The 19744-nt window shown below is 45.7% G+C and overlaps 1 protein-coding gene across 6 annotated transcripts in view; it reads right to left on the bottom strand.

Annotated features, from left to right (window-relative positions):
• CACNA1E (calcium voltage-gated channel subunit alpha1 E) overlaps positions 1-19744 on the bottom strand; it is a 486165-nt gene that overhangs the window by 30713 nt on the left and 435708 nt on the right. For 4 of the 6 annotated variants that reach the window (XM_032862704.1, XM_032862707.1, XM_032862706.1 and 1 more), the window contains 10 exons: positions 16530-16541; positions 14755-14851; positions 12472-12632; positions 11805-11942; positions 10470-10671; positions 9480-9644; positions 8756-8866; positions 4989-5072; positions 3906-4031; positions 840-905 (listed from right to left, as the gene is read on the bottom strand). In XM_032862704.1, the coding sequence (XP_032718595.1) occupies positions 840-905; positions 3906-4031; positions 4989-5072; positions 8756-8866; positions 9480-9644; positions 10470-10671; positions 11805-11942; positions 12472-12632; positions 14755-14851; positions 16530-16541 (1162 nt within the window). The remainder of the gene's footprint in view (positions 1-839; positions 906-3905; positions 4032-4988; positions 5073-8755; positions 8867-9479; positions 9645-10469; positions 10672-11804; positions 11943-12471; positions 12633-14754; positions 14852-16529; positions 16542-19744) is intronic. The other 2 variants (XM_032862709.1, XM_032862708.1) reach the window with 1 other exon arrangement.

Below are 19744 nucleotides of genomic sequence, written 5' to 3' on the forward strand. Positions count from 1 at the left end.
TTTACTGAATTATCCTCATTGAAGGAGAACTCACTACTTCTCAACTAAGTCTCACACTTTTTGACATTTGACATTCTGCTCCTTTTGGAGGACAAAAATCTCTCCAGGAATGGGGTTAGAAGATGGATAACATTAAGAAGTGCCCGCAAGAAAGAAGAGCAAAAAGAAGAGACATTTCAGAGATGTTTTAGAAAAAGGCTGCAGACATGGCGAGCCTGGGAGATGTGCTCAGTGGCCCCAGATGGCAGGTACTGGTGAGAAGACAGCTGGCAGTCCAAAGGCGGCCAGACTGGCTGACTGCGGGAGACTGCCACTTGGCTGAATTTCCATGCCGGGGTTTAGTCTCCACATCTCCAAGTCAGAAAATTTGCCTCCCCTAGACAGGCAGGAAATCCAGTGTGTCTAACTGGATCGATTCCTGGGATGGGCTGTTGGCTGTTTACGGGAGTCCATCGGCCACAAATGATAGTCACTTTAGAAAGAAACTATGGCCTCTTCTGCTCAGTGGGCCTCTGGCGACCTGAATAAATGTCTACGATGGGAACTTGATCCACTTCTCAACTCTGAAACTGGAAAGGATGTGGTAACCCAAGAGACTGTCCAGGAAGCTGCCTGGCCCTTTGATAGGCATCTGCAGGCACACGGCCCTTGGGCATCCCTAGGATTAGGCCGGCTACTAGGAACCACCTGACTTTCTTTTAGGTCCAGCTCAAAAATGGGAGATCCTGAGACAAGGAGCATGGTGAGCCTCGCCTTCAATCTATTATGCTCAGGCTGATAAGCCAGTGACGATCTGGGCAATACCTGTCCCCCGCCAGGCCCCTGATACATGAGCTCACCTGCATCCCAATGATGGCATAGATGAAGAAAAGCATGGCAATCAAAAGGCAGACGTAGGGGAGGGCCTGGAAGGAAAGCAGAGACAGGACCATAAATTCAGAGGCAGACAGCTAGCTCCCAGGCTCCACAATCTATAGTCACCAGCACTACTAGAATTCTTGCCCTGAGGCTGATTTAAATGAGGTGGTGGGGGCTGGGACTCTCTATTCCCAGGGGCTGTGCTCTTGCAGAATGCCATACTTTTGCTGAGGGTCATGTCCTCTGACAGGTAAGCTGTTGTCTAAAGAGAGGCCTGTCCTTTACCTTCCGTCAAGGATACTCACTCAACCAGAAGTGCGGCCCAGATCCCCCAGGAGAGCTGGGGAAACCTCCTGGGCTTAAGATGCATCCCACTTTGCATTGCAGAATATTAATAATGTGGGTAATTGTGATGTAAACTACAGAGTAAGTACCTAGCTTCAGCTCCCAAATCCCTGTATCACCCCTTCCCATCCTTCACTCAGTGCCAAGCCCATAACGGAGAATCTGGGAGCAAAGTGAACAGGCTGAGAATCTCAGTTGTTCATCACGTCCTAGAAGGCACCTTCTGGGGAGACCTCTCTTCCCAGTGTTTAAGCCTCCTGACACTTCATTATGTGCCAGGCGAAACTCCAAAAAGCCTTTCAAAGATCATCCACGGCAACACCCTGCCGTGAAGCCACGTGGCACAAAATCCCATACGGTGCAAGCTGACTGCCACTCTGGGATGATCACATTTCAGGAAGGTGGACAATGGGGCAAGCGAAGGAGATGGAAGGTAGGGAACTGCCCTCTGGCTGGCGGAGGGTGTAAGGCAATTTGGTTTTAGGGTTAGGGTGCGTTCTACAATTCTGGAGCGAGCTCAGTGCAGACATGGAATTCTGCCTCTTTCCTTTTCCACCCACTCAGCTCCCTGGAAGATGGTGCAACTATGAGCCTCCACTTTATCTACTGTGTGCAGCACGAATCCCACGAGACCGACTGAAGGCGTTCAGACTGCAAGGGCAAGGCTTATCAACAGAGCCAGCTAAATGAAGAGCCTTGGGAGACTTTTACAACTTGAAAAAAGGATAAAATTAAAATGCAACTGAGAGGTGCTAGGAGAATCCCCTCCCCAGTAAAGTGCTGACTCCCTAGGTCTACAAAGAGAAAAGTCTGCATTTCAAGGGGCCATGTGAAGACTCCGTCTGATGGTAGAAGAGAGAAGGGAGATAGTTTTCTTATAGCTCGAGGTGCTGCTACCTTCTCCCACCTTCTGCTTACTTCCTGCCCTTATTCCATGTCCCCACTCCCTAGCTCATCTCTCCCGAACCCCAGTTTTTGGAAAAAGATCAAAGGTACATTCTGCTCACCTCTCTTATCATGCTATAAATTCTAACTCAGGAAAGGAAAAATGGGGAAGAATGAAGTAGGGGTCCGTGGTGGAGAACTGGGGGCTATGCTCATGGCAGGTGGGGGTGCGGGGTTAGCTTGGGTAGGCCATGGCAGTGCCCTTTATACTCTGTGGCTCCCTGCTGTGTATTTACAGAGGCAGCCTTTGTAAAGCCGATTGTAAGAAAACAATTTCTCTACTGAGTCCTGGGACTGTTTCGAAAAGGAAACACCTCTCCATCACAGTGTCACCTGGAGGCAGATGCACCCTGTCTCCACTGTTCTATATTCACTGCAATGAGCCAACCACTCTGCCATCAACTTTTGACATGCTTTTCTTTGCCCTCAACAGTATGCAGTTTTACAGAGAACTGGTGAGCATGATAATGTGACAGGCTGACATGTATTTCTTGAGAGACTAACTGTAACTTGTTTGGAAGGTCTCAAGCAAAAAGGTTTTAGAAGTACCTTTGTGTATAAGACTCTAAATCCAAATTCACCTGAGACTCGGTAAATTCTTACTAAGGTTTTAGATTTCTCTTCTGTCATGTAACTTTGGCAAAGTTCTTTTCATTGAGGTGAGGCCTCTGTAGGAGTTAGGTCACCAAACAATGACTCTGGATACAACCTTGACAATAAAAACGTTGTTGGCAGGAGTTCTGAACATTCTTATGACACCTAGTCTCACCAATCAAACCTGCAGGACCTCAATGGAGAATAAGCCATTAATGACGGTGTGCAGTGAACACTTTTCCAAATGATGAGAAACCACTGAAGTTACTGGCTGACCCTCTCAGATTCAATGAAAATACATAAATAATTAAAATAGAGGTGGCAATGGGTAAATTCATGATTTCTCAGCTTTGATTCAATGTCATCAAGTTTATTTTTAAAACACATTCACTGAAAAGCTTTTTTTTTTTTTTTTTTAGTAAGAGGAAAAATAGTGGGCATTTGAACAGCACTTAGACCCCAAAACTCCAAAAACAAACCATGGTAACTGCTAAAGCCTGAAGATACTGAAATATGTTTGGAAAATTTCTTTTGCAGGAAGTCTCTGCCATTAAAGTCGATCTCAGGTAGCTTTTAAACTTCTATTTCTTACCAATACACCTCTGTATGGCCCCATGAGACCATTCAAAGAAGCTCATCACATTAGCCTGGCCCAAATATCCTATTAGACCGTGGGACACAGAGGTGACCATGAACACGCTGCACATTTGGTGGTTGAGGAAACACACTGACAAAGACAGGGATGGCACTGTATGACTCATCTTGCAATCAAACACCGCCCAAGGAGTCCTTTGAAAAACTGTTCATGTGAAATCAAGCCCCTGGCAAGTATGTGAAAATGCAGAAGCTGGCTCCTGACAAGATGGGACTGCTTGGGGCTTTTTGGAGTATCTGGAGAGGTAGCACACCTCCTCGGACAAGCCCCAGCCTCCGTGAAGAGAAGACAAGGGAGTTACAAAGTGGTGGTGGTTTTTCTAGAATGAGATTCTATCCAGTTGGGCACGAGTTGCCTGGCTGAGCTGCACTGGAAGGGAGAACTGCTGCTTTCATTGAATGTATCTGACAAACACTCATTCCTGGAGGTCAAGGGACCTGGGTGATGACAGCGTGGGGCCAGGCGGTACTCCATCCAAAAGACAGAGAGGAAGAGCGGCTGCGCTTACCTTAAAGGACTGCACGAAGGTCCAGAGTAAAATACGGATGGTGTAGCCCTGCCGGAGAAGCTTGATGAGGCGGGCGGCGCGGAAGAGCTTCAGAAAGCTCATGTTGAAGCCACTGGTGTTCACCAGCTGGTGGACCAAAAGGAACCTCATAACTAGTGACATTAGGATCATTTAGAAAACACTAAGCACTAGTATTTACATATTTATCCCTCATTCTGATACAAAATTTGACATGGATTCTGTCTTTTGTGTTCAATCCCATTTCCAAATGATGAGCCAGCGAGGACCCTCTCCCGAGCCTTCCCAGGCCTGGCTAAGGTGCGGCTCGTACCCCAGAAGAGTGTCCTGTGTGTATCAGACGAAAGCAGCCTCTCTAGTCTTCCAAGGGTCTCTAGTGCTCCCGACTGCTCTTGGATGCCAGCAAGGCAAGTGAGTAATCCCTCTAGCACATATGATGCCCATGCACACATCTGATGAGAGTTACAATGAGCTCTCTGAGTCGTCTTCAGAATAAACAATTTTAGGGAAACAATTCAGATAAAACAACTTTGAGGGCAATGATACTATGCCTCTTTTGTCATTCCCAAAGAATCTAGCAGAACGCTGTGCACACGAGCCCTCTTCTGGTACTATTGCACTGACCCCATTAGGTGGCTGCTGTTGAGTCAAGCAAATGAAACAAAACCTCCCACGAGGCCCAGTGCCACTCCAGTGTTTGCAGCTCAGGAATGAGGAAATGAACTCCCAGCTCTTAGAGGGCTATGCATTTGGTTTGATGAGTTAAAAATGGACTGTATGCAAGTATGGGCACACACCCACTGTAACTGGGTGCCTTAGTCGGTTAAATGTCCGCCTTTGGTTCAGATCACGATCTCAGGGTCCTGGGATCAAGCCCTGTGTCAGGCTCCCTGCTCCGAGGGGAGTCTGCTTCTCCCCGTGCCTCTGCCTTTCTCCCTGCTCATGCTCACTCTTTCAAACAAACAAACAAATAAATCTTTTTAAAACAATGGACAGCATACATAGAGGATTCTTTTATGCTACTTCAGGGCCAAGCTTAAAGACAAGGATGTACAAGCCACTCACCTTGCTGTCTGTCAGAATGATTTCTGTGATACTGCCAATCACAGTGATGAAGTCAAAGATATTCCAGGTGTCTCGGAAATAGTTCTGGCATGTGAATTCAGTCATGAGAGCACCAGAAAAAAAAGAGGAAGAGAAAAAGGAATGGAGAAAAGACATCTTTCATTACATCAGTTGTCACTTGGAATTAAAACTCACCAATTCACATACAAGGTCATTCTAATTTTGGTTTTAGTTTCTTATTTCTAACTGGAAATGCTATTTCTTTACTGATTTGGGAATTTCTCATTTGGGAAGCAGATTTCTCACTACTTGAAGACCTTGTTTTTGAAGCTGTCATTAAAAAGCTACATAAAAAACTATGTAAGAAATAGATTTGGGGCCAAGCACATTATAAAGTCCCAAAAAGGAAAGATCATCATTGCCACTTATAAGGCAATAAAGTTATTTACAATATTACTCTAAGGTTTTCTACAACTTTTAAATTGTTTATATTATATCATGTGACCCTATAAACACACACTTCTGACTTTCAACTATTAATAAAATCCACAGAGACGTCTTAAGTCATCAAAGGCCAAAAGATGTGCCAAAAATCTCCTAACTCCACAGGGCAACAGGACGAATAGACTTCATCCTTCCCTTCTTTCTCAGCTCTGTTACACCTTTTGAGTAATAAAATGAGTGGGTCGAAGGAGATGGAGGAGAAATAAAGGACCTGGAAAATCCACCAACCATGTAACACTCTGCTTAACAGAGAGAGTAGGTAGGCTCTGCACCCATCTCCAGCACTCAGGTGAACACAAACCTTGGACTATATTCCTTAAAAGAAACAGTATACTTGAGTTTCCAAAGTCATTGGCTTGTCCTTGGGCAGTACCTTCCATAGAAGACCCTCAGAACACTGCTGAAGCCAATCCCCAGCAACCGTTACAATGAGCATTAGTGACTTTTAGAGTATGTGCCAGATGAGGGCTAGTCCCTTGGAGTTCTTTCAGTTTGCTTCTCCCAGGGACACTATGGGTAGGTCATGATCAATATCCTCAACACACTACATCCATAAAATACCCGGTGGCAGGGCTGGCAAGAAGAGTGGGCAGAGACGTGCAAACAGTGAGAGCAAAAGGGTGCGGTGAGAGCAAAGCTTTCTTTCTTTCTTTCCTCCTTTCTTTTTGAGAGCGTGGGTGTGGAGGGCTGGTGGGGGCAGAGGAAGAGGGAGGGAGAGAATCTCAAGCAGACTGCCTGCTGGGCATGGAGCCCCACAGAGGGCTCAATCCCAGGACCCCGAGATCATGACCTGAGCCAAAATCAAGAGCCAGACGCTTCACCAACTGAGCGGCCCAGATGCCCCACAAAGTTATCTTTATTGAGCACCTACTCAGGACTACAGGTGTAGATGCCTTGGGTACAATAAAGTACCTCAGGCCATAAGATAGCTATTGTGATCCTCATTTTGAAGGACAAAACTAAGGCTTAGAGAGGCTTGTGTGATTCCAAAACCAGGGACACCTGCTGGGCGTGTAGAGAAACAGGGCACACAGCCTCACAAACTCACTTTTCCATGAAGAATGCCTACTTCCTCAGGAGTAGAACCAAGTCGAGTTTCTGAGTTCCTCAGTTCTCAGGGCTCTCCTCGTCCCAACCTGGGCCAAGCTTCTTAATTCTCGGACGGGCCCCCATACAGTAGAGAGAACACGAATCTAGGTCTCAGAGGAGAGGAGCTCTGGATTCCAGTGGAAGGGGGATTATGACAAAATGTGGCTTAGAACAGCACCGTGTATGTAGACCAGTAGATCAGTGTGGACAGACGGTGGGTTTCAAGTCAGATTAGACCAGGATCTGAACGCTGGCTCTCCCTTTTAGTAAGCTTGGGTCAACTACTTAATCTTCTTGAGTCCTAGCCCATCCAGAAAAGAAACTGATAACGCCTATCTAAGTAGAGCTGTTATGAAGCTAAAATGAGTGAGATATAAAGACTTCCGTACTTAATATGGCAACCCATGTTCATTCTCTCCCTCTTTTTCCTTCTTCCTTTTTTTATCCCCATCCCACTTTCCATTTCTACTGCCTTTTACTGTGTCGTCTTTAAAAAGCTGCCCAATTTTTCTGAACGTCAAGTTCCTCATTCAAATTAACAATGTCAACAATGTTAATGATGGCATCTGCCATGTGTATTTCGGAGTATTTGACAAGATCTAACAAAATAGTATATGTTGGGATATTCTGAAAACCTAGAGTACTATAGCAACGTAAAGATTAAATTGGGAGTAGTGGTGTCTTTGATCATGTGAAAATGCCTCTAGATCTTGAATGAAAATATGAAGGTGAGAGTGGGAAGGAGGCAGGCTTTGGGACCAAGTCTGGTTAAGCTTGTCAGTATGTATTCAGCGTTCACCATAATTAGAGCACAGTTGGGGACTTAAGTCAACAGACAATGTCAACAGCATATGTAAGTAATCACGATGCACAGAAAACCTTTCCCTGTTGTGGCACCAGCCTGTCCCTCACTCTTCTCACCCTGCTCAGGGCTAGGCTGGGTTGTAAAGGCATCTTTGTTGGTCGTAGTTTCTTTTAACTCTTTTATTTCCCCAAGTCTCAAAATGCTCAAAGGGGAGTCAAGCGAGCAACAATACAGCCACCTACAATGGGTTCCCTTCAACTCCCCTCCCCAAACCATCAAGTTAATGACTTTTCAAAGAATCATTAGGAGACCAAAAGCAACCGCCACAGTCAACACTCAGCAATTATCAAGCCCAGCCCAGAGGCCCCGCTAAAGCTGCTATCAGACAAACCCTTATTCAGATAATAAGCAAAGTTTCTCTTCTTGCAGGGAAAGCCACACACACACACATACACACACACACCATATTTGAAATGGTAGCTCACACACTGAATAAGTGTGAAACAGCTGTCAAGTGGGTTTATCTGCATCCCACTGATCTCACTGTAAACGCTTAAACAAGGAGGGGGGTGGCAGAGAAAACCATTGTGTTTATAGGACACCTAAGCAAAGGGCTAGGTTTGCTTAACACTGCTGAGAGGAGTTGCATGGATGTGCAAGCGATTGTAATTAATAGTTGAAGAGAAGGAAAATACTCATAAAAGAAAAACTCGGTCCAACCCTCAACAAACCTAATTCCAGCATACCTACCTGCCTGCCAATTTACCTTTATCTCCCTCTCCCTCTCTCTTTCTCTCTCTCTCTCACACACACACACACACACTTTAATGGCCATGAACCTTTGTAAGCATGAGTAAAAAACATTGATTTTTGTTAGCAGAAACTGTGCTTCATATAACTAATGGGAGAGAGGATGATTAGGTAAAATCTAGTATCTGCTCTGTTTGAGGGTAAGAGGGACAGACATGTTCCCATCTGAATCATAAAATCTTATACCTTTTACCAGTCAATAAACATTCAAGGCTTATTAGTCCAATCTTTGTTTTGCTCTTTATCTACAAATAAATTGCAGTTCTCATAAGAATTCCGTCTCCTCTCGACTACTGACAGAACCTGCCAAGACCAGAGCCAACGGCTGCATAAGTACAGAGCTGGGGATCTGGTCTCCTTTCCCCTTTCTCCTAATACCCTCATGCATCCTCTTGTCTCTCAGGCAGTTTATTGAGCAGTTGAAACAGGCCCACAATTAGGTCAGGTATGTGAACTGTTTCTGGAAGAGTGGGAACCACCCCCCTTCCCACAAAGGGCAGGAGTGCCTCCAGAAGGAAGGGAAGACAAGTGCGATGCTGGGGCACAGGCCACGCCATACCAAGAAGCCGAAGGCGATGACTTTTAGGACACACTCCAGGGAGAACACCATGGTGAAGGCAATATTCAGGTACTTCAGGGCCAGTTCGTAGGTACAGGGAGCAGAGTAGTACTGCCAAGAAGAGAAAAAAGGAGAAAAAGAATCAAACCCTTAAGGTGAGGGGGGGTATGTCGCGTCCCCGATGCTGGCCATCTCTCAACCCTGCCCTTGAGGGCCACTCTGGCATGTGGTGCGGGAGGCGCGGCACACGTGCTGGAGAGGAGGACCATGTAGCCCATAGAGCAGAGCAGGGCAACATGGAGAAAACCATGGACCACACCCTACAATGGCTACTTATTAGCAAACATAGCCAGTCTTCCTAGAGATGAAGGTGGGTAGGACAGAAACATTTTCAGGAACCAATCACCACTGATTATTAAATAAGATCACACCTCTTCCAACACTTGGAACGTTCCCTTAGAACCCACGATCATGTGGATCTCCAGACATTCCCACTCTGGTCTGAATCTGACGGCCATCAGCACCTGAGGCCCCGGGTGCTACTGGGCCGTTACTCTAGGGCTCACTCCTTCATGGGGGCTGCTGAACGGGACAAGATCAGAAAGAGATTCCAAAGTGGAGAAGAATGGAAGGAAGCAAGCATCTTCCCCATGTCTCAAGCCCTGGGAGGGACTGGGCCCCAAGGCCCTGTCTGCTGAGTACCTCCCGGCCACCACCCACTCACCTTCATCATCAGCACGACGGTGTTCAAGGCGATCATGGCCATGATGGTGTACTCAAAGGATGGGGACACCACGAAGTGCCAGACACGGTACTGGAATGTATGCCTGTTCTGAGGCATGTAGCGGGTGAGAGGTTTGGCGCTGATGGCAAAGTCGATGCACGCCCTCTGAAGGAAAGTCACAGCTATTAGCCCAAGCTCAAGTTCCCTCAACCTCGCCCATCAGTGGGCTCTCTGTTAGGTGGCTAGAAGAACGGGACAGTGCAGGGAAACCAGGGTCGGGCTGGACAAGCGAAGGGGGAAAAGGGCAGCAGGGATTAGGGGGACAAAAGTGCAGGTGTGTGGTCCCTTTAAATGAGTACACAGACCTGGGCTCTCACGTGGGATGTGGATTTCATGGTGATCAGTCATGTCCTTCACACAGCCTGCGGCCAACACGAGCAGGCAGGAAGCCTTACCCGACACCCTCGGTCGGAAGTAAAACTATCTCCCAATGCATTCCCATAGTGCTTTATTTGCTCTTGTCTCACAGTCTCAAACAGTTTCTGTTCCATTCCATTACAAAAATAATGAACCCTGCAATGTGCCAGCACTATGTTTGTTCCTAGAAAAGCTGCACTAAGGAAGCCATATCCCTTATCTTTATAGCAAATACAAGCCACAGAGGGACATAGACTCGTAAGCAAATGTCTTAATGTTGGAATTTTGGCACACATACTTTACTGCCACTTCTAGACTATTCACTGCACAAAGGCAGGGACTACACCTTAATCCTACCAGCTCTCTGTGCCTCATGCTTAGGTCTTAAAAGAGCAGATGTTCAAAAAATATTTAATGACTGAATAATTAATTTTTCCCACCTTGCCATTTTCAGTAAAGTTTTATTAAATGAAGTTTTAATAAAGTTAAGAAAGTCTTCCTTCCTACCACTGTGATTCCAAGCATCCTTTCTGGAACCCCAGAAGTGCCATGCTCTAGGCCATAAATTTTTACCTCGTTCTTCTCCAGGCTGCACTCCTCCATCATCTTGTCCCCTTGCTCCTGGAAAGTGATGATGATGAGAGCCACAAAGATGTTGACAAAGAAGAAAGGGAAGACCACGAAGTAGACCACGTAAAAGATGGACATCTCCATGCGGTTGCTGCGGCTTGGTCCTCGGTCTTCCTCTGTCACGTCAACAGAATGCTGTAGGACTCTGTAGGGACAGAGTGATGGGATATGGATGGTGGATGGCAGTGGCTTGTTAGGAGATGTGCCCCCTATTATATTTTCTTATGTAGCTTCCCTGGCTTTGAGGATCTACCATAATTTTTAGGGTCCATAACCAAGCTGGTAAAGAACCACTGAGCCCCAATCCACAGCCCTTGCTAAGTCCTGTCCCAGTAGCATCCATTGTTAAGAAACCAAGTTACATTATTATCTTAGGTCGTCATATTCAATATCAAGAGACTCCTGGATGTCTATTTGGCATTTTACCATCTACAGCATGCTGCCACCAGAAACCAAGGTCTTAATAATAGCCAGGTCTAAATCAGCCATCAGCAGCCTTCTAGGGGCACCTGGGCGGCTCAGTTAAGCACGAGACACCTCATTTCAACTCAGGTCATAATCTCAGGGTTGTGAGTCACTGGGCTTTGTGCTGGGCATGAAGCCTGGTTGAGAGTTTCTCTCTCCCTCTCCCTTTGCCCTTCCCCTACACCACTCACACCCTCTTTCTCTTAAAAAAAAAAAAAGGAAGGAAGGAAGGAAGGAAGGAAGGAAGGAAGGAAGGAAGAAAGAAAGAAAAAGAAAGAAAGAAAAGAGAAGAAAAGAAAAACTACATTGTTATCGTCTTCATAAGAGGTATGATCACAGAACGTGTCTCTGAGTTCTTCCAGCTCATTCTTTTTCTTTTTTTTAAGTAGGCCCCATACCTATCATGGAACTCAATGTGAGACTTGAACTCATGACCCTGAAATCAAGAACTGAGTTGAAATTAAGAGTCAGATGCTTAACAAACTGAACCACCCAGGCGCCCCTCTTCCAGCTCATCCTTAACCCTCAGTCCTCAGGTGGAGTGCCAATATGGAGGATAAATGTGTCTAAAAGTGTCTCCAGAGACTGAAACAATAAAAATTTCAAATATTTCTTTGTATTCTCCTTCTTGATTTTTGCCTTAAGGCTTTTCATTCCTCTTCTCTTCCGCCTATCTCACCCACTCATAACCACTTACTTTCTGGTAGAATAACAAAAGGGTTAGCCTTGTTCATCTTGAATAAGCTTCTCCAGGCAACCATGTATCCCATACCAGCTCACACACAAGCATGCCAACTCAAACCCATCACTCACTGAGGCCATCCTTCTCCTGTGGAGACGGTGAAGAGGGTCAGCAGGGCCCAGATAATGTTGTCATAGTGGAATTCATGGCGTTTCCATTCCCGGCCTTTCACCTCCATCTTGTTTTTTTCATGATCTACATAGTTGCCTCTAAAACCAGAGTACAGATGAAATAGGGCCTCTTCACTATAGCTCGGGGGAGAGTAAGGAAATTCTACAAACTTCAATAATGCAGCTGAGTAATAATCAGGGTACAAATGCAAGGAAGAAAGCAGAGTCTTATCAAAGGCAGTCTATGATTGTGGAATAAAAGTTGTATTTGGTGCCTAGTAGAAATGGAAGATTAAATCCCAATCCTTTTACTAGGCACAGTGTGTAACCTCGAGCAATTTAAACTTTCTGAGCCTCAACTTCCACAGCTAGAACATGAATATGAAACCTATATCAAAAGGTCATTGTAAAGATTTAAAATGAAAAACTGGGTATAAAATGCCAAGAGCCATGATTGACACAAAAGAGGTGCTCAATAAAAGTATAACAATTTCCTGTCTTGCCTTTTTCCTAAAAGAAGAAAAGAGAGACAGGTAAGAGAGAAAGAGAAGACCTATTGGTTGCCCAAGCAGGCATTGCTGGAATACTCGTCCGCAGAAGGTGAGCAGAACATTATGGTTGCACTTACATGCACTCCTTCTCTGTGTCTTTGGAACTGTCTGTGCAATAAAAGAATTTTCCCTTGAAGAGCTGAACCGCAATGACAGCAAAGATGAACATGAAGAGCTTGTAGACAATGAGGATGTTGAAGACGTTCTTTAAGGAGGTTACCACACAGTCAAAGACAGCCTGCAAAGAGAAGTCCAGAGCCCTGTAAGTCCCCAGAACGGCCTGTGCATTTGCCTAGAGCTGAGTCAGAGCCACATCACCACCAGCCAGCCCCGCTGAGAAAGTGCCCTAGAGACATCCCCTTACTAAGAAGTGACACTCATGGGATTCAGAGCTGGTTTCCAAGCTGGTCATGACTGCAAGGACCTACCACCCGGAAGGGCACACGGGCTCCGAATCTGAAAGCAAACCCAAAATGGCAGAAACCAATGGCAGCAGGCAAAGAGGGATCCTTTGTGGGCTCCCAACAGGTGTACTCCAGTTAGGAGGAGGCAGAGAAATGTATTGCAGAAGGGGATCAAATGGCTTGTCCCTAACCTGACATCTATTTTGGTGACATTCTTAGACTCGGTTTATATACTGAATATGCGTTGTTTTCTCTTTACCTTTCTAAATGGATCAGAGAGTACAGTAAATTACCACCTATTATTTAATGATATATTGAATAAATTCCTACATTCGCTCCAAATATGTTCAACACTTCACGTAAATGTTCGTAGCTTAAAGCAGGCTGTATTGGGGATGAAGATTCAACAGGTGGTGTGGGTGGGGATGGAAAGCTATCTTTTCATAAGGCAGGGGGGACCCTTACAGGCCATGGGTGTCCCTGAGAAGAATCCCGAAGGGTTACACAGGAATTCAACACATTTCAAGCCATTTTTAGCTTACTTTCTAGGTTTTTAGGTTTAGCTCACTGGAGCCTCGCCCCATAGCGGCACTGCATTTGTGCCCTTGTCACATTCGTGCACTTGCTTCTTCACAGCACTGGGTGGATGTCGCTGGTTTAATTAGTTCAACACTGCAGGGAATGTGAGCGGCACGCAGCCTTATGGAATCATCAGAGCCACCTACACTTCCCTCAGGTTATGGAGCTGCAGAGAGACTGAGAAGCCAGCACTTCCTAATTAAATGGAATTAACCAAGGGCGGGGTTGCACACTCCATCCTGTGAGCTAATCGCACCATGCTGTCTGTGGCTTCCTTAGGACTCCGACAAAGCTCAAAAGACAGGAGACCCCAGGAGCATGGGCTGCAGCTAACAATAGTGCTTAGGGCCCCAGACCCCAGGAGAAAGGAGTATTTATGGGCATGGACAAGACCTGGCACTAGGATGGGTCTATTACCAGAAAGAGAGTTATAAGGAAGTGTGTGTGTGTGTGTGTGTGTGTGTGTGTGTGTGTGTCTCTCTCTCTCTCTCGCTCTCTCTCTCTCCCCTAGAGACCAGGCTCAGCCCAGTGCTGTGGCTCACTCGGCCGGCCATGTGGCCTGGACAGCAGTGAGCAGACCTCAGGGCTGTGAACCAGGAGTCCTGGTCCCTCCCTCATGGTGGTGAGCTCTCACTCAGGGATGCAGGAGGAAGAACTTTCCCCCATGAACCCAGCAATCACAATTTATGTGTGTGTGTTGGGGGCAGGGGAAGAAGTGTTCAGCATGTTAGCAAACTGGACTTGAATGTTAAGCACACCTTGAGGGCAGAAAGGAGCCCCAGGAGGATGGAACAGGGAGGGCATGGGCTGGAAAAGAAGAGAACCAAGGTAATGCAGCTAGGAAACTTCCTGGCAACAGGAAGCACTCGATTCATGTTAACTCCATTCCCCATTCTCTGCCTCTGCCAAAAATGACTATTCTTGAGCAAGTTAACTGACTAATCTGTGCCTTAAAAATATGAAGGGTCGGGGAAAGAAAATCCTTTCCTTGTGTAGAATTATGAGGGAAGAAAGCATCCCAGTTTACTCGGCATGCTCTGACGTGCAACCCAAAACATACGGGAACCCCTGCCCCCCGCCACTTCTGTTTTGGTGTTCCGAGTGCACCTTAATGACACGGGGTTCTTTCTGGATGACATGCCACAAGCAGAGTATATATAAAATACCACCTGGGGCTGGACTCAAGAGCCCCAAACCCCCCTCTGGATTTCTTGGCCCACTGGTTATTTTTCTTTGAAACGAAGACCTTCAACTCAGGCATTTGAAAGAACCCCCGTCTCTGTGTAAGCAAAAGGAATATTCCCAGAAATGATCCTCTAAGAGCAGGCTGACCATGGCTAAAGACAAGACGGGAGAAGAGGCCTCGGGAAACATTACCTTGAGCTTGGGCAAGCGCTTGATGGTCTTCAGTGGCCTCAGAACTCGAAGGACCCTCAGAGATTTGATGGTCTTGATGTCTCGCCCCTTGTTTGTTCTGTAGCGGGGAGGCCCCCAGGGGTCAGAGGACAGGGGGAGAAATGAAAGTGGCATTCGCATGACTGCATTAACAACAGGGTGAAAGGGGAGACACTTGGGCAAGAGACCAGAAATGGGGTCCGAATGGACTCCCTTTAGGACGACCCCACAAAACATGCTCCGGGAAAATTTTTAATTCACTCCCCAGTGTGCACACACTCCTATGCATGCACACCCATGCGTCCTCACACAGAGGAATGCACCCAGAGTCCACGCACCCAGAGGCATCCACGCATGGATGGTAATGCACACCTCTTCTCCCCAACGGCCGGAGTCATGGCGGATCATTACCACACAAGCAGAATGCAAAAGCAGTTCAGCCGACTAAGGAACGTGACTGGGCACGTCAGTCCACCCTGGAACCCCAGGTGCCTGCTCTGCTGTTCTTCAGTGACAGGCTTACAAATGATATTTGCTGAAGGGACTAGGAACCCCCGGTCGAAAGCATGTCTCATCAGAGGACTTGACCTAGCCCCTTCCTTGGTGCAGGTTTGTCACCCCTGCAGAGTTCATTAGTTCAGGGGAGAGCAGGGTGAGGAAGGGCACTGGGGACATGACACTCCTGCTGTGTTAGCTGCCGCTTCCAGAGGAAGCATGTCACCTGGGCTTCTGGCCAGGACCTTGGCTCCTGCCCCAATTATCTGTGCGTGGTTTGCTCTTTCTGCAGTCTCTCCCCATCGGAGGCCCTCTACACCCAGCACAGGATGCAGAGAGCCAGAGAGTTGCAGAAGGCCCAGACTGCAGGCCCTGCCCACCTTGACCCTTGCCCTTCAGCTCATGAGCATCCCTAGTCAGCTGCTTGGAAATGTTTGCTCCTAATAGATAAAATACGTTTCTCTTTTTCTCTTCAGGAATGAGATAAATCAATCAACCTGCATTTCTCTCCCCACCCAGCTCATCCTCTGAGATTGTTGCATTCAATTCAAACAATTGCAATTTGTAAAAGACACACACAGATGGTAGGAAATGAGACTCAGAAGAGGGACCCCAGGCTCTGGTTCCTTCCCCATCTTGCTTCAGAGTACCATTACACCAATAGCCTGAGCAAAGGGGATCCAGAACATCAGATGGCAAGTACGAGGGCTTCTGCCTGCTTTTTACCCCATTCTTCCTGCCATACCCACCACCCAGCCTTGGATGATAAAAGATCATCTATGCTTCTACAAAAGGCAAGGTAGGAAGACATTCAATAGCATTCAAGGAATGCTGGCTTTGTCCAGAATGGGAATTTAAAGACCCTCTTAATGGCTGCAGGCCATGGCCTACAAGCCACTTTCCTTCAGTTGGAGCTCTGAATATAGATAATCCCAGAGTACTGCATTAGAAGGTCTTTTCATCGAAGGATTTTGTATATTCTATAAACTCTTTTACTATATTACATTCACGTATCTACCTATCTAAAAAAAAACACAACTTCCAAGCCAAATACATACCCAAACCAGTGCCAATGATCCCTTCCCAAGAAGGCTTGGTGACTCCTAATTTTTGTTCTCTAGGATATCAGTGAGAACTTACCACTCACATAAACTCAGTCCTTTCTCAGGGAGCAGCCTCTTTCCCTCCTAACTGGGCTTGCACCCTCTTCCAACCCACTTCCCGTATTCTTGACTTCAAAGAAAAGTGAGAATGATATTTACCCCAGAGCGTTCCTATGGAGGATCCAGGCGGAAAGCAGTTAAAAAAAAAAAAAAAAAAAAAGGGTTGAGGGTAGAGAGAAGGAAACAGTCAGAAAACTTCAGGGAGGCCAGGAAATCTTACAGCAACAGGGAATTGGACAAGCACGGGCCCAGGAGATCCCGCTTACAGCCTTGGCACTTGGTAGAGTCCACACGCTCTGTGAAAGGAGGGCCCAGCGCACTATTTGCTCCACTCCCACCTCTCCAACCTGCAAAGGCAAAGGCCCTTTGCAAGCACCAGTGAAACTGCCTCTCACCGGATGGCATTCCCCATATTGTGCTTGATTTCATGGAGACCCGTCTAGTGACATTTCCTAAATAGAGCCTTTGACTTCCATTTCCTTAGTAGTCTTCCAACAAACTCTATTTCCAGTGAATTTATAAGAAACCAGGATAGAGGAATTAGGTCTGCTCTGGGCCAGAAATTCTGTTGGGAAAGGCATTTCACGTCACAGTGGTGTATCTATGCTTCTGAAGGATTTCGTTTGCAGTGGGGTGCAGGACCACTTTGATAGGGATAATACGATCTCTCTTAAAAGCACAAATGGGAGAAACACCCTAAAACCACCTCAGGATCTGGGGCAAGGCATTGTGTATCAAGTTCCTGATGTCACACAAAGGGATGCCCTTTGATAAGTTAAACGACCAACTGTCTATCGTGAGCTATTTACTGTGCAGCTTGGAGAAAAATCGTCCCAGCTCTATTTGGAGGCCTGCCAATAATAAAAAGGGTGAGAACACAAATGTGAAATATTTGAGATTAAAAATAATGAGAACTAACTTTCTGTAGATTTACTCTAGGCTAAGCACTTTTAGTGCAACTCTTTCTGTGGCCCTTCTAATAACCTTCTAATAACAATTCACAGATGTGATTCAGAGAGGTTAAGGAGCACCTAGCACTAGCACACAAGCTGGGCCTTGAAGCCAAGACTGTGAGGTGGCCGGAGCTCTTGCTCTGATCCACTAAGCCTCTGCACCAGAAGGTTTTGGTTTCAGGCTCCATCAAACCATATTCTAGAGCTGGAGAAGAACCCTGAAACTCCCTTAACTACATCCCCACGAAAATCTGTCCTGTAGGAGGTCACTCAGGGAGTGAGCCACAGTCCCACTGGGGACTCTTCCTGCAGCTATGTAGAAATGTCTAGAATTCAGGCTGGGCTTCTCCATTGCTGGTTGCTGGAAGGGGTACTTTTTCTCCTTAATCTTTGTAATGTACCACAAACCTACGGTACACCACTATATGTCCCAAGCAAAAACTTCTCATGATTATTTTACTTAGTATATGATCTCATATTCAAAAATACATTCATTTTTACAGTACTTGCCAAACTAATGGTGATATGGGATTAAATCCAAGGCTTTATAAATCTTAAATCCCTCATGCGACACCCTCTGAGAGTTTAGAAGGCAAAGATAGTATCCTTCCCTGAGTTACAACAGTGTCTTCTCAAAATGAGACTGGGCACACGGTGGGTCAGCCAAACACATCTTTATCCGCTCATATCACAGCACTGATGGAGTCCTTAATGGAGGCCAGGCACTTTCTAGGTATGGGTATACCACTGTGAATAAAACAAATGAGGTCCCTCACTTCTTGAAACTTACGAAGTCTAGTAGGGAGGACAGACCTCAAGTAAACAAGCCAACAAACAAAAGTATAATTGCAAGTTATACGCCATGGGAAAATCAATCATCTGACTGAAAATTTCACCAAAACAACTACACAGGTCACCTTCCTTTCCCCAGGCTACATTCATCTTGAGGAAAAGCTTAGAGAGAATCTTCCATACCCCTAAAATGAGAGAACAGAGTAGGATCAATGGATGGGCAGGTGATTTAGGGTGATACACTCCCGGCTTTTACCTGTTGCTTAGCCCAGGACCTCAACTGAGACATTTATGTCCAGTAGCATCTGAATGGATTCTCAGAGGTTCATACTCACAGATGCCCATTTTATGAAAGAAAGCCCCAAATTTCTTGCTCTTCCCACATACCTGGATAAAGGACAAAATTTGTTCTCTGTAATTAATTTTTGCCCCAGGATCCTACTAAACTATTTTGCTATGGAACAAAGAGCATTTCTGACCCATTGTTTGTCTAATTTGTGTGTCCCTTGTTTTGGAAAATGCGGATCCTTAATAGATCTCAATAATAGATCTCAACAGCTGATTGTAGCTGCCAATGTAAGCGGAGGTGGGGGGACATTTGTCCCATGCTGACTCCCACAAAGTTGAGCCAGGGATAGTAATAAGACTGAGGCCCAAAGCAAAATACCGATTAGTCATTGCTCTGCACATTTTTCAAACAGGCCCCTCATAGCAGAGAAGCCACTGAAAAGCTACAATTTTGAGTGGTTGCAGAAAAGCACGCTTGCTTCTTGGTTTTTTTAACATATGTTCAGCACGGATTTGAAAATTGCCTTTTGAAATGAAAGGAACAATAGATAACAAAACCATGGAGCCCAGAAACGTCTTAATGACTTAGTCCCAATATTAATTTTAATATTAATTAAAATACATACTACTTTACACATATGCTAGGCCAAACTACCTTTCCCAAATCCTGGCACAGGAGAGTTATTTAAGTCATTATCGCAGTCAACAAGATGGCAAGGGAAATGTTTTATCAAACCAAGAGGACAAGCTCGTCAAGCACTTTAATGGAGGCCTATTATTTTTGAAATAATTCATATGCTTTTTACAAATAATTTAAATATAATCATTTGATAACGTTTTGTTAGTCTTTGCTACTCTTTGTATAATCAGAATTTTTTTACACTGCCTAGCTAGTTTGTGAAATTTATCAGGTTCAAAAACTGACTCTAATGTTAAAACTTGAGGATAATTTCACAGGCTAGGACATACTGGTCCCCCTTTAATTGGGACTCAACTGGGCCACCCATTTTCCCATTTATTTCCTACTCATTTCTTATTTGATAAGGTCCTGGCTGCTCTCCAGGAAGAAAAAAAAAAAAAAAAAGCCACACTTCTCTTACGTCTCATCAGTAAAAGAGGAGAATTTTCCAGCTCAGTTGTCAAGTTGCCCTCCAGATCTTATGAATATCACTCATCATTCACTGTAATCTCACTTCTCAGTTTCTAGGCCTTCCCTTTCTTAGAAGACGTGCTTGCACATTGATTTCTGCAAGGAACCAGCTCTTCCCATGGTGGGCAGAG

This window comes from Lontra canadensis, unplaced genomic scaffold (assembly GCF_010015895.1).
Source record: "Lontra canadensis isolate GAN:19392208 unplaced genomic scaffold, GSC_riverotter_1.0 scaffold24, whole genome shotgun sequence".
In the NCBI taxonomy this organism is placed as follows: Eukaryota; Metazoa; Chordata; class Mammalia; order Carnivora; family Mustelidae; genus Lontra; species Lontra canadensis.